We start from the raw sequence: 22,657 nt of genomic DNA on the forward strand, positions 1-22,657 counted from the left end.
AATTTGTTTCATTTATGTCTTATACAGTTTTCAGTGTACAAGTTTTTCACCTCCTTGGTTAAATTTATTCCTAAGTGTTTTGTTGTTTTTGATGCTATTGTAAATGGGACTGCTTTATTAATTTCTCTTCTGGATAGTTTGTTCTTAGTCTATAGAAACATAATCGATATTTGTATGTTGATTTTTGTACCCAGCAACTTCACTGAATTCATCTATTACTTCTAACAGTTTTTTGGTGGGGTCTTTAGGGTTTTCTATATTTAATATTATGTCATCTACAAACAGAGACAATTTTACTTCTTCCTTTCTAATTTGGATGAGTTTTATTTCTTTCTCTTGCCTAACTGCTCTGGTTAGGATTTCCAGTACTATCTTGAATACAAGTGGTAAGAGTGGACATCCTTGTATTATTCCAGATATTAAAATAAAAGCTTTCAGGGGCCAGCCCCATGGCATAGTGGTTAAGTTCAGCATTCTCCACTTTGGCAGCAGGTTCGGATCCCAGGCACAGACCTACACCACTTATCAGCCATGCTGTGGTGGCAATCCACACATAAAGTGGAAGAAGAATGGCACAGATGTTAGCTCAGGGCTAATCTTCCTCACCAAACAAAAAAGAAAAGAAAAGAAAAAAACTATCATGAGTACAATGTTAGCTGTGGGCTTGTCATATGTGGCCTTTCTTATGCTGAGGTACATTCCTTCTACACTTAACTTGTTGAAAATTTTATCATGAAAGAAGGTTGAATTTTGTCAAATGCTTTTCTTATATCTATTGAAATGATCATATGATTTTTATCCTTCATTCTGTTAATGTAGTATATCACACTCACTGATTTGCAGATGTTGTATCATCCTTGCATCCTAGGGAGAAATGCTTCTTTCTCATTTACTAATTTTTAGAAAAATGAGTTGTTCTCCTAGCAACCTCCAAAGATAAGCAATGAAGTTTGCTTTGGATTGATTTGGAGAAGAGGAGTATCATTATGAAGTCATGGATCTTTATATATTTCATATATTTCCATTTATTGCAGTAATTATTTCTTTTTGTTAACCAGCAAAAGCTCCTTCAACTTGTCCTTCTGACATGAGTTTGGTGTCTTTGCTTTTTTCTAACATAAAATGCCCAAGGCTATACTTATATGGGATCAGCCTCTTCTCTAAGCAGCCCTGGTTCCTTTTAGTACAGTCTACATCAAAGGATGTTCATTGCTTCCAAATTGCACATGGTTAATTACTTATAGGACCTTTCAGTGGCCATGGCAAAAAAAAAAAACACACACAGTCATGCGTCACTTAACGATGCAGACACTTTCTGATAAATGTGTCGTTGGGCGATTTCATCATTGTGCAAACATCATAGAATGTACTTACACAAACCTAGATGTTATAGCCTCCTACACACCGAGGCTATATGGTACTAATCTTATGGGACCACCACTATTATGTGTGAAACATCATTATACGGCACATGACTGTATTTTTAGAAGGGAAAAATGAGAGTTCATATTGACACTTGTGATTCAAAGTAAAGACCCACAGGGTTTTAATTTAATTCCTACCATTTTATATCTCTTGTCTCTTAAGTTGAAAGGTGCAGTTTCTAATGACAGTAAAGTACTTTTTGCTTTATCCTACTCTAAATGTAATATATTGAAAACAACACTACCAATTTTACTACTAATAATAAGACTACAGAATGCAGTTTAAGCTTTCTTTGTGAATTCAATTTATCCTTAGGCTATTTCCCACTAGTGATACGCAAGAAAATACCGTATTTTTAAATGATCTAAAGAATTCTTCTTTCTGCAGTTGCGCCACTAGGTTTTTGTTTTTAATTTTTAAGAACTACTTTTAAAAAACAGAAATATGCATATATGTTTGCTTTCTAATTATGTGTCACAGTTTCTAGGTTCCCAAGTACAAACTATAAGGAACGTCATATTTAGCATAGCTATTAATTTTTTTAATACAAATAATATGTAATACCTTCATATTTTACCCTTTCTTAAACAAAAGGTAACTACTTTGTACCTTCCTCTTTTTACTTAACAATACATCCTGAAGATCATTCCACAGCATAATATAGAGATCTTCCTCATTCTGTTTTACATGTCATGATACTCCAGTGCATGGAGTCACCAGAGTTTATTCAACCAGGCTACTACTGAGGGACATTTGGATTTCTTCCATTCTATTGCTATTAAAATAATGCCATAATAAATGACCTTCTGCATACATAATTTCCTATCATCGGGATAGATTCTTAAAAGCGTGATTGCTAAGTCAAAAGGAATATGTATATGTAATTTGCATAGTGAATTTGTAAATGAACTTGAAAAAATTTGACATCTTTGTGGTAGTGTCCTCATATCCACGAACATGCATGTCTTTCTATTGTTTTTAAAAGTCTATTTTAAAATTTTTCCTAATGTCATTTTCCTAATGTAGGTTTTGTACAAGGAAAATTGCTTTGTTAAGCAATCCTAATTTATATGCAAGAAATTCTTCAAGGAAAGCAAAAGATATGTGGATACGGAACGATATTCTAACTTAAATCAAGGAAAAATAAAACATTTTACTCTGGGGATATTTAAAACTAATTTTGTTAAAAATAAATTACACCAGGGCTGGCCCCGTGGCCGAGTGGTTAAGTTCGCGCGCTCCGCTGCAGGCGGCCCAGTGTTTTGTTGGTTCGAATCCTGGGCGCGGACATGGCACTGCTCATCAAACCACGCTGAGGCAGTGTCCCATATGCCACAACTAGAAGGACCCACAAGGAAGAGTATACAACTAGGTACTGGGGGGCTTTGGGGAGAAAAATGAAAAAAAAATAAAATCTTTAAATAAATAAATAAATAAATAAATAAAATTAAAAAAAAAATTACACCAAAAATTCCAGTGAACAAGTATCATAAGCTAATGAGAGAGGAATACAGACAATTAATAGAATTAGCGTTTTTAAAAACTCAATAGATATAGTTACATATCAAGGGAAAATAAGATGAGTGGTTATTTGAAAGGCTGAATTTGAAAACCATTAACATTGTGAGTCTTTCTACCACAAAGCTAGTCCTAAAAATTAAAATACAAAACATTTTTTACTATTATTTCAGCACAGCCTTATTTCTTCCAAATACCAATGAAAGAGAATGACGAAAATTTCCATCTTTCCAATATGATTAAATAAGATTTTAGTGATTACATTTGTAATCTGAATGATAAAAATCAATAAAATATGGTAATAAGATTGGCAATTACAGTAAAACTTCCTTACTAAAAGGCAAGTAATAAAAATTTTTAAAAATTAACTTTTATAATTGGTCATTATAGTTTTAAAAATACCTTGAGTACACTATATTTGATAATGACTAAGAATAATTCTTATCATCCTAAAATTCTCAATGTGGGAGTAAGTGTGTAGAATTTTACAAAGTGATCAGAAGTTAATTTTTTTCTTGCCAATTTTATCTACTATGTAGGACCAAAGATAAAAAAAGCAAAAAACATTAATTTCTAATTTAGCCAATGAAAATTTGCCAGTTCCTTTACGTTAACATGACTATAATAAATATTATTCCTGGTAAAGATTAGTTTAACGTTTTTATTTTCATTTTACTTCTAATTGCCAGAGAACTACACAGTACTGAAACCGAGTTGGCACATACTCAAGGAAGTGAGAGGTCAGAGTTAAAGCCATTAACAAGACTGTGATGAAAGCTCATTATAACTGCTTGCATAATACTTGGCCTATGGATAATAGAGAGATTTAGTCTCCTTTATTACTTTTTATACAACACTTATAAGCTAAATGGGAGTTAAATTAAAATTAGGCAGAGCAATATAAATGGGACTGATATACACAGCATAGCAGCCCTGGCAAATTGAAAAGGAATTATTTCATTCAAAATATTATTTAGGCAGTATTTCACACGAAGCTGAGACACTCGACAAAATATATTATCATCACATTTAATAGCAGATCACAATTCACACTTCGTAACATAAAATGAAGTTGAAAATTAAGGTAAATTGCTTTTGAGAACAAATAATCATCTAGGTCCTTTTTCCAAGATAAATTATTTTTTAGATATCAATAACACTCATGTTTCAATGTAAATATCATGAAAACATTCACTAATTATGAAATAACTATCATGAGTAATAGTAAAGAAGTTTTATAGGAGTACAATACCTTGGTTAGTGCAGCAGTATGATCTTCTCCACAACAAATATAAACTATTTTCTGAGTTCTTAGTGACTTTAGTAAATTAGGAAAATACCTATCTGAAAATTCCAACAAGAGATGTTAACAGTATTTTTAAAATTAAAACTCTTCTAAAACGTGTTTCCTCTACAGCTTCAGCAGACAATGATGACTAACTAATTTTAACTATAATTCAATGATTTTGTGATATAAGCCTACTAAAAGTTGGACTCCCAGGCCTTTCTATTCATGCTACTGTGATAAAGGAGGGATTTAAAAAGAGTAATTTAAATATTAAATTGTCTAAACACCAATCTGCACAGATCTCAGCAATGAAGGAATTTCAAAACTATTTGACTGCTTCTAATATGTACACAACATTCTTTATATTTACCTCATGATAACTAAGCTGATAGGACCCCACTTAAAAGCTGGAAAATTAAGTATAATTTTGTTATTTTGTAGCAGAAAAGATACATAATGTTCTAATCTGACACATTTTTCTCACGCAAAAAATATTTTAAAATTCTTTCTGAGAGCATTCTCTGCTATCACAACCAGTTGTTACTAGATGAACAACTCACTTTTGTTCATTTAAGTCATTACAATTATGCTGAACTTTATGAAATTAGTTTTTGTATTTCAAATATTGGCATTCGACCTAATGTAGTTATGAAAAATTGGTTCCAAGATCCCAACTTGTTTCAAGTGGTTATAATTTTTTTAATTCAAAGTGTTTATTTTTAAATGATCTAGCATCCATGTCAAATGTGAAGCCCAAACTAAAGATTAATTTATGACAGATTATCTAAATATTTCCTTAAAAAACTCAAATAGATTAATGCTTCCCATTACTTTCCAGAATAACTTTAAAGCTTCTTTTCACCGATCGTAGCCAGTAACGTGGTTACCAACTTGAAGAAACGTTTCTCAACTTTCTTTTAATGAACATTGAACAACAAAAATTTTTGTCCAGATACACTTTCTATAGTTACTTAATGATAAAATGATATTTTTTGGTTTTTTGGCCTTCCCAACATGCCCTAAAAATATTATTATCGAATGAAATTTGTAAATTAACCTCTCATCCCCACCTCCATATTAGGAAAGATCTGGGTAAGTTTCTCTCTGACACTAAGAATCACTGATCCATCTCAAAAGATCATCTCTTTTTAGAAATACATTTATCTACAAATAATGAGAACCTACCATTTTCATCATTAAGACCTAGTTGACCAAATTTGTTGCGTCCCCATCCAAAGATAGCTCCAGAAAGGGTGAGTACAAAACTATGGGCTCCTCCTGCTGCAACTTGCATGAAAGGGATTCCAAGCAAAGACTTAATCAGCTGTGGTGAAGCTTGCTTTTTATAGTCAATGCCTAAACCCAATTGGCCATATTTATTCTGTCCCCAACAGAAGACTTCACTTGCTGCAAAACAAAAATCATAAAATTAACTATTTTTCTCCCACACAAAAAATTTCATTTGAAGATTATCAGCTATTTTGGGATGTTCTTCCTCTCATCAGATGGAAATATATATTCCTCTTTATTAAGTTTATGTCTTATATGGAGACATAATACTACCTAGAACACTTTCTGTATTAGTACACTTTAAGTTTGACTGACTTTACTGATGAATAAGTCGCATAACTGGGAGGAATCTCATTTCCTTATACTCCTTAAGAAAGCACCCTCTCTTTTTAATATTCCTCAGGTCTCACTTTTATTCCTGTGATTTCTCCCAAGAGGCACTTATCCAAGCTCAAGGCTTGATATTAATTATATGCTGATCACATTCAAAATTTTTTCACTACCGCATACATCTCCTCTGAGCAATAAACCCACATATCCAACTGTTTATCTGACATCTAAACCTGAATATTTCAAAGCTACTTTCAGTTCAGCATGCCCCAAACTCAATTCACGATGTCCATCCAATCTCTCATGTGCTGGACCTCTTTCTTCCCAGTGTTCCTCATCTCAGTAAAATGACATCATAACTGATTCGGTAGCACAATTCATAAACATAGGGAATCATCCTTAATACTCCTCTCCTCTCGTACCTTATACACAAGATGGTATCACTCCATCACCAAGTTATATACAGTTCTCTCTTTTTTTTTTTTAATAAAGATTGGCACCTGAGCTAACAACTGTTGTCAATCTTCTTTTTCTTTTTTTCTTACCAAAGCCCCCCAGTACATAGTTGTATATTCTAGCTGTGAGTGCCTCTGGTTGTATACAGTTCTCTTCCTAAAGAAAAATATGGCAAATAGATTCACTCCTCACCATCTCACTTGGTTCCTACAATCGTTTTTTTGCTTGTCACTTTTGCTCCCCACTGCCATCTTATTTCACAACTTTAGATATATTAAATAAGTTGGCACTAAACTAATAACTGACACACTAATAACTAATTTTTTAAAATTTATACTACAAAATAGTGCACACTTAAAAGTAGGTTTCCCTCCAAAATTAGATCCCTGGTTCCTCTCCCAAGAGATAACCACTCTTACCAGTTACTAATATGTACTTCCAGAAATACTTTATGCACATACTAGCAGACATTTGTACATATACATACAGATATTATAAAAATGCAGATTTGATAATGTTGCTCACCTGAAAAAAATATGTGCCTTCTCACTGCTCTTGGGATAAACACTTTTAACAAAGCCTATAAGGCTCTATATGATCTACGTTCATTTAATACCAGTCTCTTCTCTTACTCACTATACTCTAGCCATACTCATCTCCCTTTACATTCTTCAACGCCTACTTCTCACACATTGCTGTTCCCTCTGCCTAAACCTTCCCCTCATCTTTGTCTATTTACTTCTACTCTCTCCCAGCAGGAAGCCTTCCTTGATTTCCCAGATTAAGTTCATCCCCCCATTATATGTTCTAAATATCCTAACTTTCTTTTTTTACAGTCCTTTTTCATAGTATGCATTTATATTTTTACTTATGTGACTGCACCATAAGGGCTAGTGGCGTTATGCTTATCGCTGTGCACTGTACATCTTAATGTGCCTAGTTCATACTAAGTGATCAAAAAACTTCATTAGCTATCGCTAAAGCATGAAGCTCAACACGGCAAAAGAATACCTGTAAGTCAAGACAGAAAACTGTCCTATCAGTAAAACTTTCGGGTTTAAATTTATCTTGGATCTACCTACCAAAATATCAAGAGAAGCTGGCAAAGTAACAATAAAGAATACAGGGATGCCAGCTTCCCGACTGCCTATAGAAATCCAAAGTCCTTAATATGGCATTCAAGATCCAATGTAACAGATTTCTGCTTTTACTTCAGCCTCAACTGAAATATGTCTCCCATGCTCTCACAACACCCACATAAAGCTACATGCTGATACTCAAATACATAAAATACCTTTGCCTGATTCTATGCCTTTACTAGTATGTACTATCACCTGAGCCCATCCTCAACAATTCCCTAGCTACTGCTCAACATTTCTTCAATTCTGAATAAATTCTACTCATCTTTTAAGACTTATATCAAATACCAATTCCTTCCTTTTTGTTACCAATTCTATGGATTGGAACTACAGTCACATGCAGCATAATATTCAGTCAACAAGAGACCACATATACATATGACAGTGGTCCCATAAGATTAGTACCCTGTAGCCTAGATGAGTAGAAGGCTATATACCATCTAGGTTTGTGTAAGTACTACAGGGGAGGAAGAAATTTTCCTCCACACTTTAGGTTCTTCTGGAGGGTCTAAGAAATAAATCGACATGAGACAGATTAACAGGAGAAAAACAAACAAAAGTTTAGTAACATGTATACAGGGGAGGAATGGAGGAAAACCAAGTAACTCTCCAAAATGGCCAAAACTCTCACCTTAAAGACCATCCTCAGCTAAAGATGAAAGAGGACGATGTTGGAGGTGGGAGAGTCAGGACTTCATAAGGAAGGTAAAGAATTCACAGGGAGGTGAAAAGGAGCAGATGCTTGGAAAACAAGTGGCCACAAAGAAACAGAAGAACGCAGGGGGAAGCCCAAGAAACAGGCTTTTCTAGGTTCCTCCCTGTCTACCACCTAGTTCACACTATGCTAAGGTGATAGCTCGCTTCCCGAGACAGATTTTTTAATCTGAATTCTTTTAGGCAGTTAAGGGGGAAGTAACAAGAAAAACTTTGAGTCTTTTATTTCTTAAAAATAATCAGCCTAAAATAATCCTCATGTTAAAGAGACACATTTTGGGATGGCAAATTTTGTTCCCCTTCAGTACACTCTATGATGCTCGCACAATGACGAAATTGCCTAACAATGCATTTCTCAGAACATATCCCCACCGTTAAGTGACACATGACTATCATTAAACCTTTTCCTTCATTGACATAGCATTTTACTTTTACCTTGACCAAACCAGTAAGTAAGTTTTTCTGTCTCAAACTCTAGTTATTGATTTGTATATCTGTCTCTTCCACTAGATGGTATGGTCCCTAGAACTCTCTCTTATCTGTATTTCCCCACAGCTCTAGCCTAGCGCTTCATTCACAGTAGACCTCACTAGACATTTAATAAATTTAAAAATAATAATAATGAAGCCACTGGAACTTATTTTTTTTAATTAAAAAAACAAACATATGGCAGATTCTTTACTAACCCAATGTACAATCCTTGGCTGGCCTAAGAAGTTGTTAAATGAATAGGAAAGAAAAGCAAACAAAGCTCATAGGAGGCCCAGGCTTCTTCTCTGTTTTTATTCATAAAAAGTTCATCTGTGAGATCAAATCAGATTGGGCAAGTTATAACCTTTCCTAGCTATGAAGGAATAGCGTTTAGCCGACTAAAGAACAATTAGAACAAAAATTTCATGTCTATATCCTAGAAATAAACAATTTGAAAATGACACCATGCACAACAACAAAAAATATCAAATATATAGGTGAAAATCTAATAAAAGGGGTGTAAGGGATACAGCATGTTCAAAAATTAAGACTCAATATTGTAAAGATTTTCCTCAAATTGATTTATACAGACAATGCAATCCCAATCAAAATCCCAATAGTTTCTTTGTAGGTCTGTGAAAACTGACAAGCTAGTTCTACTATATATATGGAATTGAAAAGGATCAAGAGCAAGGACAAGTGTGAATAAGGAGAAAGTTGGAGGAGTTTCTGCTCAGTTAAATTATCAAGTAATAAAACTGAAAAACGGAAAGATAATAAAAGTAATGCTTACCTTTAGAAAGTGCAAGAGAATGATAGTAACCGCAAGCAACCTGTACTATCTGGATATCTGACAAACTTTTAATATTTCTAGAAAATAAGAAGAGAGATCAGGATCAGATTATCCCATTTAATAAATGGATCCTGAATGCTACTTATTTATGCTATTTATTGATCACCTACTACATGCAAGTAGTTTCCTACTAACCTAGCAGTTCATGCTGTTTATTCCAAAAGCCCAATTTACCAAATATTTATGCTAAACTCAGTAAACAAAATCTAAATATGACAAAAATTAAGAGGTGTGATGAAAAAACAATTTAAACAACAATATTTAAGCTAAGTAAACTATGCTCACAAGTCAACTACTACTCAGAGTGCTTTTATAATTCAGATGTTTTATCAAAATTTTTTTAAAAATCTTACGCTTCAAGTAGGAAATTTACCAATATATTTGTAAAACAAATGTACAAGATCTAATTTGTCAAAAATTAGTGTTTGGCCTAGTTGAATATATGTTCTCCTATATCAGGTTCCTTAAGAACCAACAGAGATTCCTATCATGTGGCGCTATGAATTCACGAATTATGAAACCTATTATTCCTTTTGGGCTATCTTTTTACTTTACTTCTAAATCAGTGATACTCAATTTAATTCTTTACTAGGGAAATTTAATCAATTCATGTTTATTATGATCACTGATGTGTTCAGTCACATTTCTGCCATCTTGTGTTTTTCCCATATATTTTTATAGTTTCTTTTTCCCCCCATTTCTGATTTTTCCTAAATGGCAATGTAATTCTAAAGGCTAATTTTTAAAACATTATAAAAATCAATTAACTTTGTGTACCAACCATCCCAGGTTTTTCTTACGTAGTTCCCCTTTACCTCGTCATTCTGTTTTTCCTGAATGAATATTTTCAAGGAAAAAAAAGCGGAGATGAAGCATAATATGTTTCTTATTTCCCTTTACCTGATACTGTCACCTGACCTGATTCTGCCATATGAGATTCCGGAGCAAGTCCTGACCAGTGTGTCGATACTCATGATTTTCGGGAGGCAGCTTCAGCAAATCAAATTTTGAGCAGGAGAAAGGAGAGTTACTCTAATTCCATACTGTTGTATTAAAAATATTTTTATTTAGTGGATTTATGTTCTTAACTACAAGACCTGAGAGTTGTACTGCGACAAGTTAGCAGAATCCAACAAGTAAGCAGGATCCAATGCACCTTCAGATTTTCAAATGTAGAATAATGCCATTTTTCTGCAATTAGCAAAATCAAACACTGGCAATGCAGAAACAGAAATAAAAAATACCTGGATATGTACAATGGTGCTGAAGTTACTAAACAATTACTGTTACTGTTTATTCATTTTAGGCACATCAGACACTAACCAGTGAACTATATTAAATATTTTTAAAAACCAACTGTTCCAGGTATAAAGTCCAATTTCCAAGACCAAGTAAAACATTTCAAAATACTACATTCTCATAGTACCCTATGTTTTTTCCTTCATATCATTTATCATGATGAATTGCTGATATACTTATTCATTTAATTATTACTAGCATACTCTGCTAAACGATAAGCTCTTTGAAGGTGGACTATGTGTTTTATACCCATGGAATCTCTAGCACATACTGTGTGCCTGGCAAAAAGTAGGTAATGAATAATACACTGTTAAAGGATAAGTGAATTTGTAAAGTCTTTGAGACTTTAGTATTAAACTATTCATAAAGTTTGCCCAAAAAAACTTCTAAATTTGCACAGCAATGTACATTCAGTGACTCTCATTTCCAAAATAATATCATAAGGCTTGGAATATAACATAAAAGCTAATTTCTTTAGCCATGTCTGCTACAGGGACAAGAAAAGATAGTCTTCTGTGACATTACTGTTTTAAAGAGAAAAAAACAAAAAACGCCTTCATCTCCATGTAGATTTATTAATACACGGAAGATGGTGTGGGGGCAGAAAGGAGAGGATATGCTTAGTTGTTGGGGTTTTTTTTTTTTCTTTTTTAGCTTTCAGGAATAAAAAAATAAAGAAAAATACTGTATATGGTTAAAACTTAATTTACCAAATTTGTTTCTCACGTTCAATTTTTCCTCAAGAGATAACAAATTAAAAAATTCTTAATGAAATAAAATTCTACAGAATTCATCAAAAGTAAAGCCCCTTTTTTAAGTAAAAAAGACAATGTAAATGTTTAACTGTTTTCAATTTTTAAAAGGATTCAAGTACAATTAACAGAAAAGTAAAATAAGGCAGTATAATCCTGTAAACAAAAAATACAGAGATACATACATACACATCCCATGAAGATTGCTAATTAATAAGAACTACAAAAAGAAAATCAGAATTCAGACATCTATGGTAAATATTTTATAACCGTGTATAAATTTAAAATAAATCCCTAAAGGTTAGAGCACGTCAAACATTTTAAATGGCTATGACATCACTAAAATAATTCATTGCAAAGAAAAGAATCACTTCTTTATTGAATTTTGAAAGATGTTCGAAATTCCTAAGAAAACAGGTAATAAACTTCAAAATAAGATTTATACTTCCCTCCCTTGGGAAGTCTGCCAAAACGTATTAATTGTTGAATATGTATACTCTATACTGTTGTATTTTTCCAACTTAATGTACAGGAGCAATACAGGCAGAAACTAGGCATTTCCAGCTGTTTGAAAAGGTAAAATCCCAACTGTCAAAGACTAGTGAAAAGTCTACATTATATAATTAAAAATCTGAAGAACTATCAGGCTGGCACAGTGGCTAAGTTTGTGTGCTCAGCTTCAGCAGCCGGGAGTTTGCGGGTTCAGATCTTGAGTCGGACCTAGCACAGCTCATCAAGCCACACTGTGGTGGCATCCCACATTAAAAAAAATAGAGGAAGATTGGCACAGATGTTAGCTCAGGGCCAATCTTCTTCACCAAAAAAATAAATAAATTGAAGAACTAAAGCATTAAATATTTGCCAATTTCAAACTCATCAAAGTGTATACATTAAATAGGTACAGCTTTTTGTATGTCAACCATACTTAAGAGGTTTTAAAAATATATTTTGATGATAAAACATAATTAACAATTTTCTATTTCCCAGTTAAGCCACAACTTTCTTAGTGATTTGAGAAAAGTCTTAGCACCAACTCTTTTTCCAATTTTAAAAAATTTAGGCTAACAACGAATCTAGTCTCAACTATTAAGAAATACTCTTTAATTTTTCTTTTTATTCTAAAATGTTCTTAACTTTCTGATGCTAATATTAGGCAAAAATTATAATATGCTTAAAACTGAGTAAAATCAAGAAAATAAGTTTTACTTTTGATCAAGCTGACAATTCAAATATGTTTAATTAGTTTCTGTAGCCCAGAAATAGCTGTTCTTCACAAGGATCATCATATTAAACCATCTTGTCATAATTGTTAATTTTATGTCCAAAAAACAGAACTTTAAAAAGTAAACTACAACTTCATTGCCAACAATTTTTTCTAAATTTTGTGTGGGAAAAGTACGTATTTCCACTTAAACTAAAAGATAGTAAAATTAGGCTTAACTCTTGTTTTAATAAAAGTATAACACACATCCTACATAAAAAGAAGTAACTAGCCAGAAATGCAGGTCTACAGAGACCACTGATATTGAATAATTTGTCTTTCCCCAAGAAGTAGCGATTTCAAAACAAAATCAGAAGAAAAGATTATCAAGCTAGTAAGAATTTCAAATATAATCTATTATTAATTTTATATTCTTTAATTTTAAAGTGTTGCTTAATTTACACCTATTGGCATAAAAGTGTATTTTGTTCTCAAGAAAGTTTGGCATAATGTGATTCTTGATTTTCTGAACACTTATGAAAATCATAAACACTAATTTTAAAAAACGTATTGACATACATTTGAATTTCCTCCTGTTTTCTATACATTTTACTCAAAATGTGTGTGAAATTTACAAAGCTGGCTAACAGCTCTAAACATCTAGGAAAAGCCTTGTATCCAGAAAATGATTTGGTACTGACACTTTAAAAATGAAAAAAATCACTGGCAGTCTTTCATAAAAATATATTTCTACTGAAATACCAAATTGCTCTTTAAAACATTTTTAAAAAGTGAGTAAGGACTATGTCACAACAATCAGCTCAGTCCCTGAAAAACTAAGAAGGTTGAACAGAAGAAATGCCTTAACACACAGCTTAAAGTTAATTTAGATGTTTGGCAATACAAAAAACAGAGAAGTTTAAACCAGAGGACTCAAGTAAGATCTCTTTCAGGTCCCCATCCAGGTTCACAAAATAGTAAAGTCACAAATACATAATTTATTATTAAGCAACCTTCAAATAAATTGTCATATAACAAAATTTTCTCCCTATAAATTACCTTTCTTTCCATTTACTAATTATCTATAGATTACTGACTGAAATCTCTTATGCCAGAAGTGAACAGCAACAAAAATCTAAGTATGAGAATTAAGAGACCAGGGAGTAAAAATAAGGAAAACTAGAAAGCTTTGCCATGAATCATGGTTTTGAGAATATTGATTTAGAAAACCCTTTTCAATCCTAAAAACACAAAATTTTTTAAATCTTAAATTAAAAATCCCGTTCTAGCCAGACAGAGAAAGACGAACTCTGTATGACTCCACTCCTAGGTGGTAGTTAACATATGGACAAAGAGAACTGATCGGTGGTTGCCAGGGGAAAGGGGGTGGGGGAAGGGCACTAGGGGTGAAGCAGTGTATCTACAACGTGACTAATAATGATGTACAACTGCAATTTCACAAGGATGTTAACTTTCATAACCTTAATTAAAAAAAAAAATCCCGTTCTACAACAATTACTTCTGGGAGTAAATAAAAGCAGTAGAGGACATTACAAATGTGAGGTAACTATGTTTCAAGGAATCCTTTGTATTATCTAGCCAATAACCATTTGGTTGCAAATTATCATTTTCTGAAAGAAATCAAAATTGAAATGACTAAAAAATTTCTATTTACTTAACCTAAGGAAGAAAAATTTTCTTCCAACAGCACCATCATTAAGAGACATTAAAAACATAAGGGGAATTGTGTTTGCCTGTTGTCTCAGAAGAAACAAAGGGGAGGAAATTTGGGGAGTTTTGTGGAATTGAATTACAAGTTCAACAAAGAAAACATATGAATGTGATATATCCAAGTCTCTACAAACAGTTCATTACTAGAACAAATATAAAATGTCAAACTAAAAGATCAAAAAAACTTTTGAAATGTTGAAACAAAGCAAATACTTTAAACGTATACTTTAAGTTTTTCAATAAACATATACATCTGGGGGAAAGGTTAGAGGCTTACTGAAAGAACTAGCTACCTTTCTTGGTCAAAAAAAACTCATTTCTAACAACGATTAGAGTTCCTATTCTGAAATATATTAGTTCTTGTGCTCCATTTTCTTATCCTCGTAGTTACATCCTATTATTTAAACCAAAACAAACATTATCAATGTTAAACTAAAAACAAAATATCTAAATGTGAGTAAAAAGAAAATGCTACCTGGAATAAATCTAAAATTAGTTTAAGATCTTGGCTCCCTGGAGAGTTCTCTTTTGTCTCTATAGCTATTACTAAGAAGAAAGAACAAGAGTTTAAGGAGGCAAGAATTTGTATAATTCTAAAAACTAAGCATGAGTTTATGTATCCAAAAGAAAATGAATACTTTTCTTTAAATCTCTATATTTTTACCTAGATATGTTCATGCTCTTATAGTTTTTAATATTAAAACAATGGTTACGCCTGATGTAAATCTGTAAGACTACAACATCGATGAGACATAGTTTATTTTTAATTTGAAATAACCCTATGATGAATTAGTGGTTAATGTAAATTAAATCATGGTTCTATGTAAAAAAGTGGAAAGAGACTGAATTCTTTTTACACTAACTATGTGGGACTTATATATTCAATAAAAACTAAAACGAGACAGAGAAACACGCAACCAACCAACATTTAATACATATTTCAATAGCTGGGGTACTTAAGAGAATTAGTTTAAATTAGTCTAACCCACTTAAAAATTTTAGTAAGAAAAAACATAAAGTACATATTCTTCATCCTTTTCCTTTACAAACATAAATAATTTGGGGGAAAATATGAAGTATACAAAAAATAGCACTGAACCCAAATTAAAGGCAAGAATCTACCTAGTAAACTCCTTAGGAACTCTAAGGGGAGAAATAATTAGGTGTCAACTCTTACATGCCCACAGTAAACAATAATTTAGATAAATTTATTATAAAAGATTGTTAAAGACCTCTTTTTGGTCACTTTTGTTACCTGGGTACTCTGATACATTCCTCTGATCCTAGCAGGCCAAGTTGTCCATCAGAATCGAGACCCCAGGCATACACCTGGCCCTTGTCATTTAGTGCTAATGTATGAGCTTCTCCACATGAAACAGCTACGATATTTTGGGCATCCAGGGCAACAACCTGCTCTACAGAAATCAAGAAGAGACACATTACATTCTAGTTTTGAACTCACAATGAGAATAAAACACAGTCTTACCTTGTACAAAAAAGGTACAGAAGTGCTGAAATACAGACTAAGTATAACTTCAGTTATTCAGAAAAATCTAACAAATATGTTCCATACAACATTCTCACTGTGGTAAATAGAGATATACATCACAGGGCATAATCAACTCAGAATATTAAGTGACTTGAACATTTGGGGGAAGAAGTTAAAGGTTTATAAAGATTCTCTCAGAAAATGCTCTTCATTCAAAGCCACTACCAATAAAAGAGAGGAGTCAAGCTAAAACGGAATCACTTAACCTGGGCTGTTCGTTTTTTAATAAAATCATAATTGACACACATACTACCGTATAGATACTACCATGGAGTAATTTTGAAATTAATGAAATAATCTGAACTGGCAATTTCTGACAGCAAATTCTTTACATATCTCATAAGTAAAGTATCTACTAGATATGCTGAGGAGAGAACTGAAAGGCAATGTGACCATAACGAATAGGTTTCAGTTTATGGACTTCCATTTTAACATCAAAGATATAAAAACTCCATATGTGGTTAAAACATATTCAAGTTTTAACCAGAAATTAATTTAAAATATTGGCTCTTCATAAGATTGTCAGTAACCAGTGACAAATCAGTAAAGAATGTGAAATTGTTTCCTTAGTCTCCTTAAGATATACGTTTATCAGATTTTTCCTAGTACCACTATAAGTTTTTTTTAAGATGTCGTTTAAAATTAACATTTTTAGCTTAATAAGAAAGCTATAATTTCTGTCTTCAATAAATTGAGAGCCTCATGTTGAAGACGACACTGAATCAATCAGGGTTTCTTCAGAAGCACATTTTAGCTCAAGGTACAAACGCAGCTGTTCAATAATGAAATGGACTGCATCAAGGAGGTTTAGCTTTCTATGTAGAGAAATTCAAATTCTATCCTGAATTTTGGGATGTGAGGCTAGCCCTAGATAGCTTCTAGGAATCTGTCAACTCTAATAATATGTTATTTTAAGTACTTACCTTAAAGTACTGTGAGTTAATAAGACGAGAAGCTAGTAAACAGTACGTGGAAGTTCATTATACTAATATCTCACTTTCTGTATATATTTTGTGTATATGCTTTTATAAAATTGTAGAAACATACGAAAACAAAAAAGGAAAACAAGATATAACACATTGTCACCCCCCAAAAGGCCCTCGAAGTATGACATCATTTGTTTACATCAAAATATTCCCATAAATCTTAATTATGAAGAAAGAAGTAAAACACACAAAAGCTCTACTGTCTCCCCAGAAATAAGTCAATGATTCTCCAAGACAATCTTCAAAGGAAATGTGGTAAACAACAGAAAATGACAGGATGACAAGAGAATAGGACAGGTTGGTTCAACAGTAACAAATGAATAGTACTTAAATTAGATAGCAATGGTTGTAAAATCAAAGGCACCAAAAATCCAAGAAACAATCATTCATACCAATATTTACTGTATACCTCTTGTGCTCCAAGCACTAGAGACACAAAGATAAATAAAACAGAGCTCTAGCCCTCAAGGATTTTATAGCCTTTAGAAAAAGAGATGAGATAAGGATTGTGATTAAACACTAACATAAAGATATACAAAAGGCAACATGGGAATAGAGATACTTATTAAAACCCTGAAAGGTACTAGGAAGAATTCTGGAAGACAGTGACACTTAAGCTAAGTCCTGTGCTGAGGAAAGAGGAAGAGATTCCATGTACCCATTTGAGAAAATTCCAATTATTTGTTACAGCAAAACAAACGAAAAGCAAAGTAAAAAGGCTGATAACAAAATAGGGGGAAAATTTTACTCATATCTCAAGCAAAGAAGTAACTTTCCCAATTTTTAAAGACTTACTAGAAAAGAAAAAAAAAAGAACAGTAATTCAGTGAAAAATGGGCAAAAGATGTGAACTGATAGTTCAGAAAAAGAAACAGAAATGGCCGTTAATCATATGAAAAGACGTTCAACTTAACTGATGACAGAAATGCAAATTCAAACGATACTGAGAAGCCAATAATATGTTCACTAAGAAAAATCATAAAGCCATACACTTTTAATTTGTGTACTTTTATATATGGGTTAACCTTCAATTATAAAAGTTTATATTTATCAAGAGAATGAGAAGACAAGCCACAGACTAGGAGAAAATACTTGCAAAAGACATCTAATAAAGGACTGTTATCCAAAATATATAAAAAACTCAAGCTCAACAATAAGAAAATGAATCACTCAATTAAAAATTAGGCAAAAGATCTCAACAGACACCTCAACAAGGAAGACATACAGATGGCAAAGTAAGTATATGAAAGGATGCTCTACATTTTATGTCATCAGGGAACTACAAATTAAAAAAGAAACCACTATACACCTATTAACGTGGCCAAAACCCAAAACACTGACAACACCAAAGGCTGGCGAGGATACAGAGGAACAGGAACTCTCATTCATTGCTGCTGGGTATGCAAGATGGTACAGTCACTTTGGAAGACAGTTTGTCAGTCTCTTACAAAACTAAACATACTTTCATCACATGATCCAGCAACCACTCTCCTTGGTATTTACCCAAAGGAGCTAAAAACTTCTGTCCACACAAAAACCTGCATACGGATATTCATAGCATCTTTATTCATAATTGCCAAAACTTGGAAGCAAAATGTCCTTCAGTAGGTGATTAGATAAACTGTGGTACATCCAGATGATGAAATACTATTCAGTACTAAAAGGAAATGAGCTATCAAGCCACGAAAAGGCACAAAGGAAACCTAAATGCACATTACTAAGTGAAAGAAGCCAATCTGAAAAGGCTATATATTTATTGTATTATTAATTCCAACTATATGACATTCTAGAAAAGGCAAAACTTTGGGGACAGTAAAAATATTAGCAGTTGCTGGGGACTAGGGGGAAGGGGGGATGAAGAGGTAAAGCAGAGAGGATTTTTAGGGTAGTAAAATTATTCTGCATGATATTACTAGTATTCTGTACAATACTCCGTATCATTATGCATTTGTGAAAACTCACAGAATATTCAACACAAAGAGTGACCTCTAATATAAACCACCAACTTTGTATAATAATGTGCCAATGTAGGTTCATTTTGGTAATAAATGTACCACTGTGTTAAAGGCTGTGGACAGTCCCCACAGTTAAAGGCAGCTGTGCATGTGTGGGAGTGGGGTATATGAGAACTCTCTATTTTCTGCTCAATTTTGCTGTGAATCTAAAAAATATAGTTGATTAATTTTTCTGAAAGTCTATGCTTTATTAAAAAAACACACACCAAGATAACATTTTTCACCTAATAAAAATCTGAAAGTTTGATAACAATCTATTAGCGGAAAAGGCACACTTGTATATTGACAACGGGAGTACAAAACAGAACCAACCTTACGGAGAGGAATGTGGCAATACCTAAAAATAGATACGCATTTACCTTTCAGACCTAGCAATTCCATTTCCAGGAAATTATCCTACAGATGCACCCAAGTACTGAAGGGTAGCAGAATGTGCCACCCCAAAATATGCCACTTTGCCACAAGGATTATTTTAAGCTGAAGGTCATTAAGAAACAGAACAAGAAAAGCTCTCTGCACCCCACCCACCATTTGCCTAAAAGCAGGACATAAATTTGCAAAGGTGTGCCTCCCTTCCCTCTCTATCAGAAAGGACAGAAGTTAATCGCCACAGACAACTCTAGACCCTTATCAGCTCACATGCAGCACCAATGGAATCTACATAAATTTTATTAACTAGCCCTTATCTTCCATTAGCACCACCACATATTTACCTTCCCCCAATTTGACACCAAAGAAAACCAGTCTTTTTCGTTTTGTGTCATCTCTAAAATTTCATCATTCCTTTTGTTAAGATGCTATATAAGCCCATGTTCTAGCACCAATTTCATTACCAAGTGCTCCCACCTGTAAGCACAATGCATGTGTTAATAAACTTCTGTCTTGTTTTTCTCTTGTTAATCTATCTTTTGTCTAGACAAGCCCCCAGTGGAGAATCCAGAAGAGTCGAGTACAAATACGTGTGTGTGATGAACGTGTATGTATTTATCTATATTTGCAGCAACATATGATAACAAAAGATTGGAAATATTCCAAGTATCCATCTACACACTGGAATACTATGTTCTACAAATAATGAGAAAACTCTACATATTGATATGGGAAGACATCAAGCGTACATTTTCAAAGGAGGGAAAAAAATCAAAATGTGGAATAGTGTACATGATGTAAGCAAGAGGGAAGAATAAAAACACATATTCATACATGATTACATCTACATAAAGAAATCTTGGAAAGAGATACAAAAAACTAATGAACTTAAGTTACCTATATGGGATGCAGAAAGAGGGGGGAAACAGGGTGGTCAAATGTAAGAGCAAACTTTTCAATGCATATTTATATTACTTTGATTTTTGAACCATGTGAATATACTGCCTATTCAAACCAAAAATAAAATTTAATTAAAAAATTAAATATAATGTTAGAGAAAATAGTTAAAGCAATGTATTAAAACCAGTGTTCTCACTTTAAAACTGACCTGAGCTCTTTAATTTTTTTCCTACAAATTAAAAACTCAAAATAAATAATTGTTGTTCTCTCAGAACTTTAGCCCCATCAAATTATTGAGAAATCTATTTTGAGAATGTATAACGACTTCAGAAATATGTTATTTTAAAAGGTACGTTTTTGGGTGTTTTTTTGGTGAGGAAGACTGGCCTTGAGCTAACATCTGTTGCCAATCTTCCTCTTTTGTTTTCTCCCCAAAGCCCCAGCACATAGTTATATATCCTAGTTCTAAGTCCCTCTAGCTCTTCTATGTGGGATGCAGCCACAGCATGGCTTGATGAGCAGCGTGTAGGTCCACGCCCAGGATCTGAACTGGCAAACCCTGGGCCACCGAAGCAGAGCACATGAACTTAACTGCTACACCAAGCCAGCCCCCTAGAAATACGTTATTAAAGAAACACAACACAGTTATAAGTTCTGGGGATAGTTTTTAATACAGGCTTTTCAGACAACAAATATACAAAACTGATAACTTCTCTGTACTATTTTTAAAAATTACTCATTTTGAAAGACAATCTCTGTATGACTCCACTCATATGTGGAAGATAAACATGTGGACAAAGAGAACAGATTATTAGTTATGGGGGGGAGAGGGCAAAAAGGGTGAAGTGGTGCACCTATAATGACTGAGAAATAATAATGTACCACTGAAATTTCACAGGGTTGTAAACTATCATAACCTCAATTTAAAAAAAAAATTACTCATTTTTTCCAAATGGCTCGTCAAAATGAATAGCCTCAACCATCACCCCCCAATATGCTAGAAAGTCACATCAATGGTATATTGAAACATTTCACATCACAGTCAAATTTTCGTGTTGAATGCTCAAAACAAGATGGTCTGAAAAGAGAGTCAATGATAAGCAAGAATGAAGGGAGAATAATCAACAAAATAAACAAAAAATTCACTAGAAAGCCTGACTCAATGATGCCCTGTGTAACAAAGAGAAGAAAACAATTCATACCAAACCCAACAGCTAACATTTATTGAGTGTTTCCTACGTACTAGGTACTATGCTAAGTCTGTTAAGTTTTAATCACCAAGCTATATTTGCCTTTCAAGGCCAAGTAACACAATTAGAGGAGGGAGGGTAAATGGGGATTAAATTCACTTCAACTTAGGATGAGTATGGATATATAACAGGGCAGAAAATAAAAAAGAAAAACTTGCCAAGCAAGCCCATTGAAAAAGAATTGATTCCTTTGATAAATAGGGGCTACAAAAAGATATTGGAAATATGAACATATAATGCTAAGCTTGTTAGAAAAGGTTTAGCAAGAGCACATGATCATTATAATAACTGATTGTAATTCAGACATAAGGTATCTGTTTAAAAAAATACAATTACAAATAAAAATATGTGGAAAAATCTTAACTATTGGTCATTGTGCTATTCTTTCAACTTTTCCTTCAAAGTGCTCATAATAAAACTTTGAGAAAAGTTAACACTGTTCATATCAGTATTCATGGCTCACAATATTTCTCTTCAAGGGAAGACAAAAAAACATTTAGTTTTGGGAGGCACAAAAAGGCAAAGAAAACATAAGTGGAGGAGATTGCCTTGGGAAAGAAAAAATACATTTTTCAGAGACAGGAGCAAAAACAGAAAAGATAAAGAACTAGAGAGATGTTACATATCCATCTTGTAAACACTGATAGTAGATAATACTCCAAATATATCTCTAATAGGTCCAAGTTCATCATTACTTCTGGTTCTTTTTACACCTGTATTGTTAAAATTGCAGTATTTTTAAAACTGATGGTACATCATTTTATTGAGGGATTAACAGGCCATCTTCTTTACTCCATAAATGCAAAACATTGTCATTTTTACATTTATAAAAACCAATTAAAATGTTCAACCTAATCATGGTTTTCATTTCTACATCTATTTCCTCCCAATTACTTTTGTATGCACATCTGACTTCATCATTTGTTTATTTACAAACTACACCAAATAAATTTTGCTGCATAAACAAACGAAGAAAGAATACTGTCACATCCTTTTACAGCAATACAGGATAGTTTCAGGTTCTTGTTGCAAAACGTTACATGATAAAATCTTTCCTAATGAATAACGAACTGAATAAGAACATCCTATTTCCTTTGGGACCTAAGAAGTACATTCATCAA

General features: G+C 33.0%; 1 protein-coding gene across 10 annotated transcripts in view; it reads right to left on the reverse strand.

The window, feature by feature from the left end:
* HERC4 (HECT and RLD domain containing E3 ubiquitin protein ligase 4) overlaps nucleotides 1-22,657 on the reverse strand; it is a 141,106-nt gene that overhangs the window by 96,293 nt on the left and 22,156 nt on the right. For 4 of the 10 annotated variants that reach the window (XM_070488731.1, XM_014861830.3, XM_070488739.1 and 1 more), the window contains exons 4-8: nucleotides 15,723-15,882; nucleotides 10,403-10,474; nucleotides 9,425-9,501; nucleotides 5,417-5,638; nucleotides 4,196-4,287 (exon numbers count right to left, since the gene is read on the reverse strand). In XM_070488731.1, coding sequence (XP_070344832.1) covers nucleotides 4,196-4,287; nucleotides 5,417-5,638; nucleotides 9,425-9,501; nucleotides 10,403-10,474; nucleotides 15,723-15,882 — 623 coding nt within the window. The remainder of the gene's footprint in view (nucleotides 1-4,195; nucleotides 4,288-5,416; nucleotides 5,639-9,424; nucleotides 9,502-10,402; nucleotides 10,475-15,722; nucleotides 15,883-22,657) is intronic. The other 6 variants (XR_011495375.1, XM_014861832.3, XM_014861833.3 and 3 more) reach the window with 2 other exon arrangements.

This window comes from Equus asinus, chromosome 2 (assembly GCF_041296235.1).
Source record: "Equus asinus isolate D_3611 breed Donkey chromosome 2, EquAss-T2T_v2, whole genome shotgun sequence".
Classification (NCBI taxonomy): domain Eukaryota; kingdom Metazoa; phylum Chordata; class Mammalia; order Perissodactyla; family Equidae; genus Equus; species Equus asinus.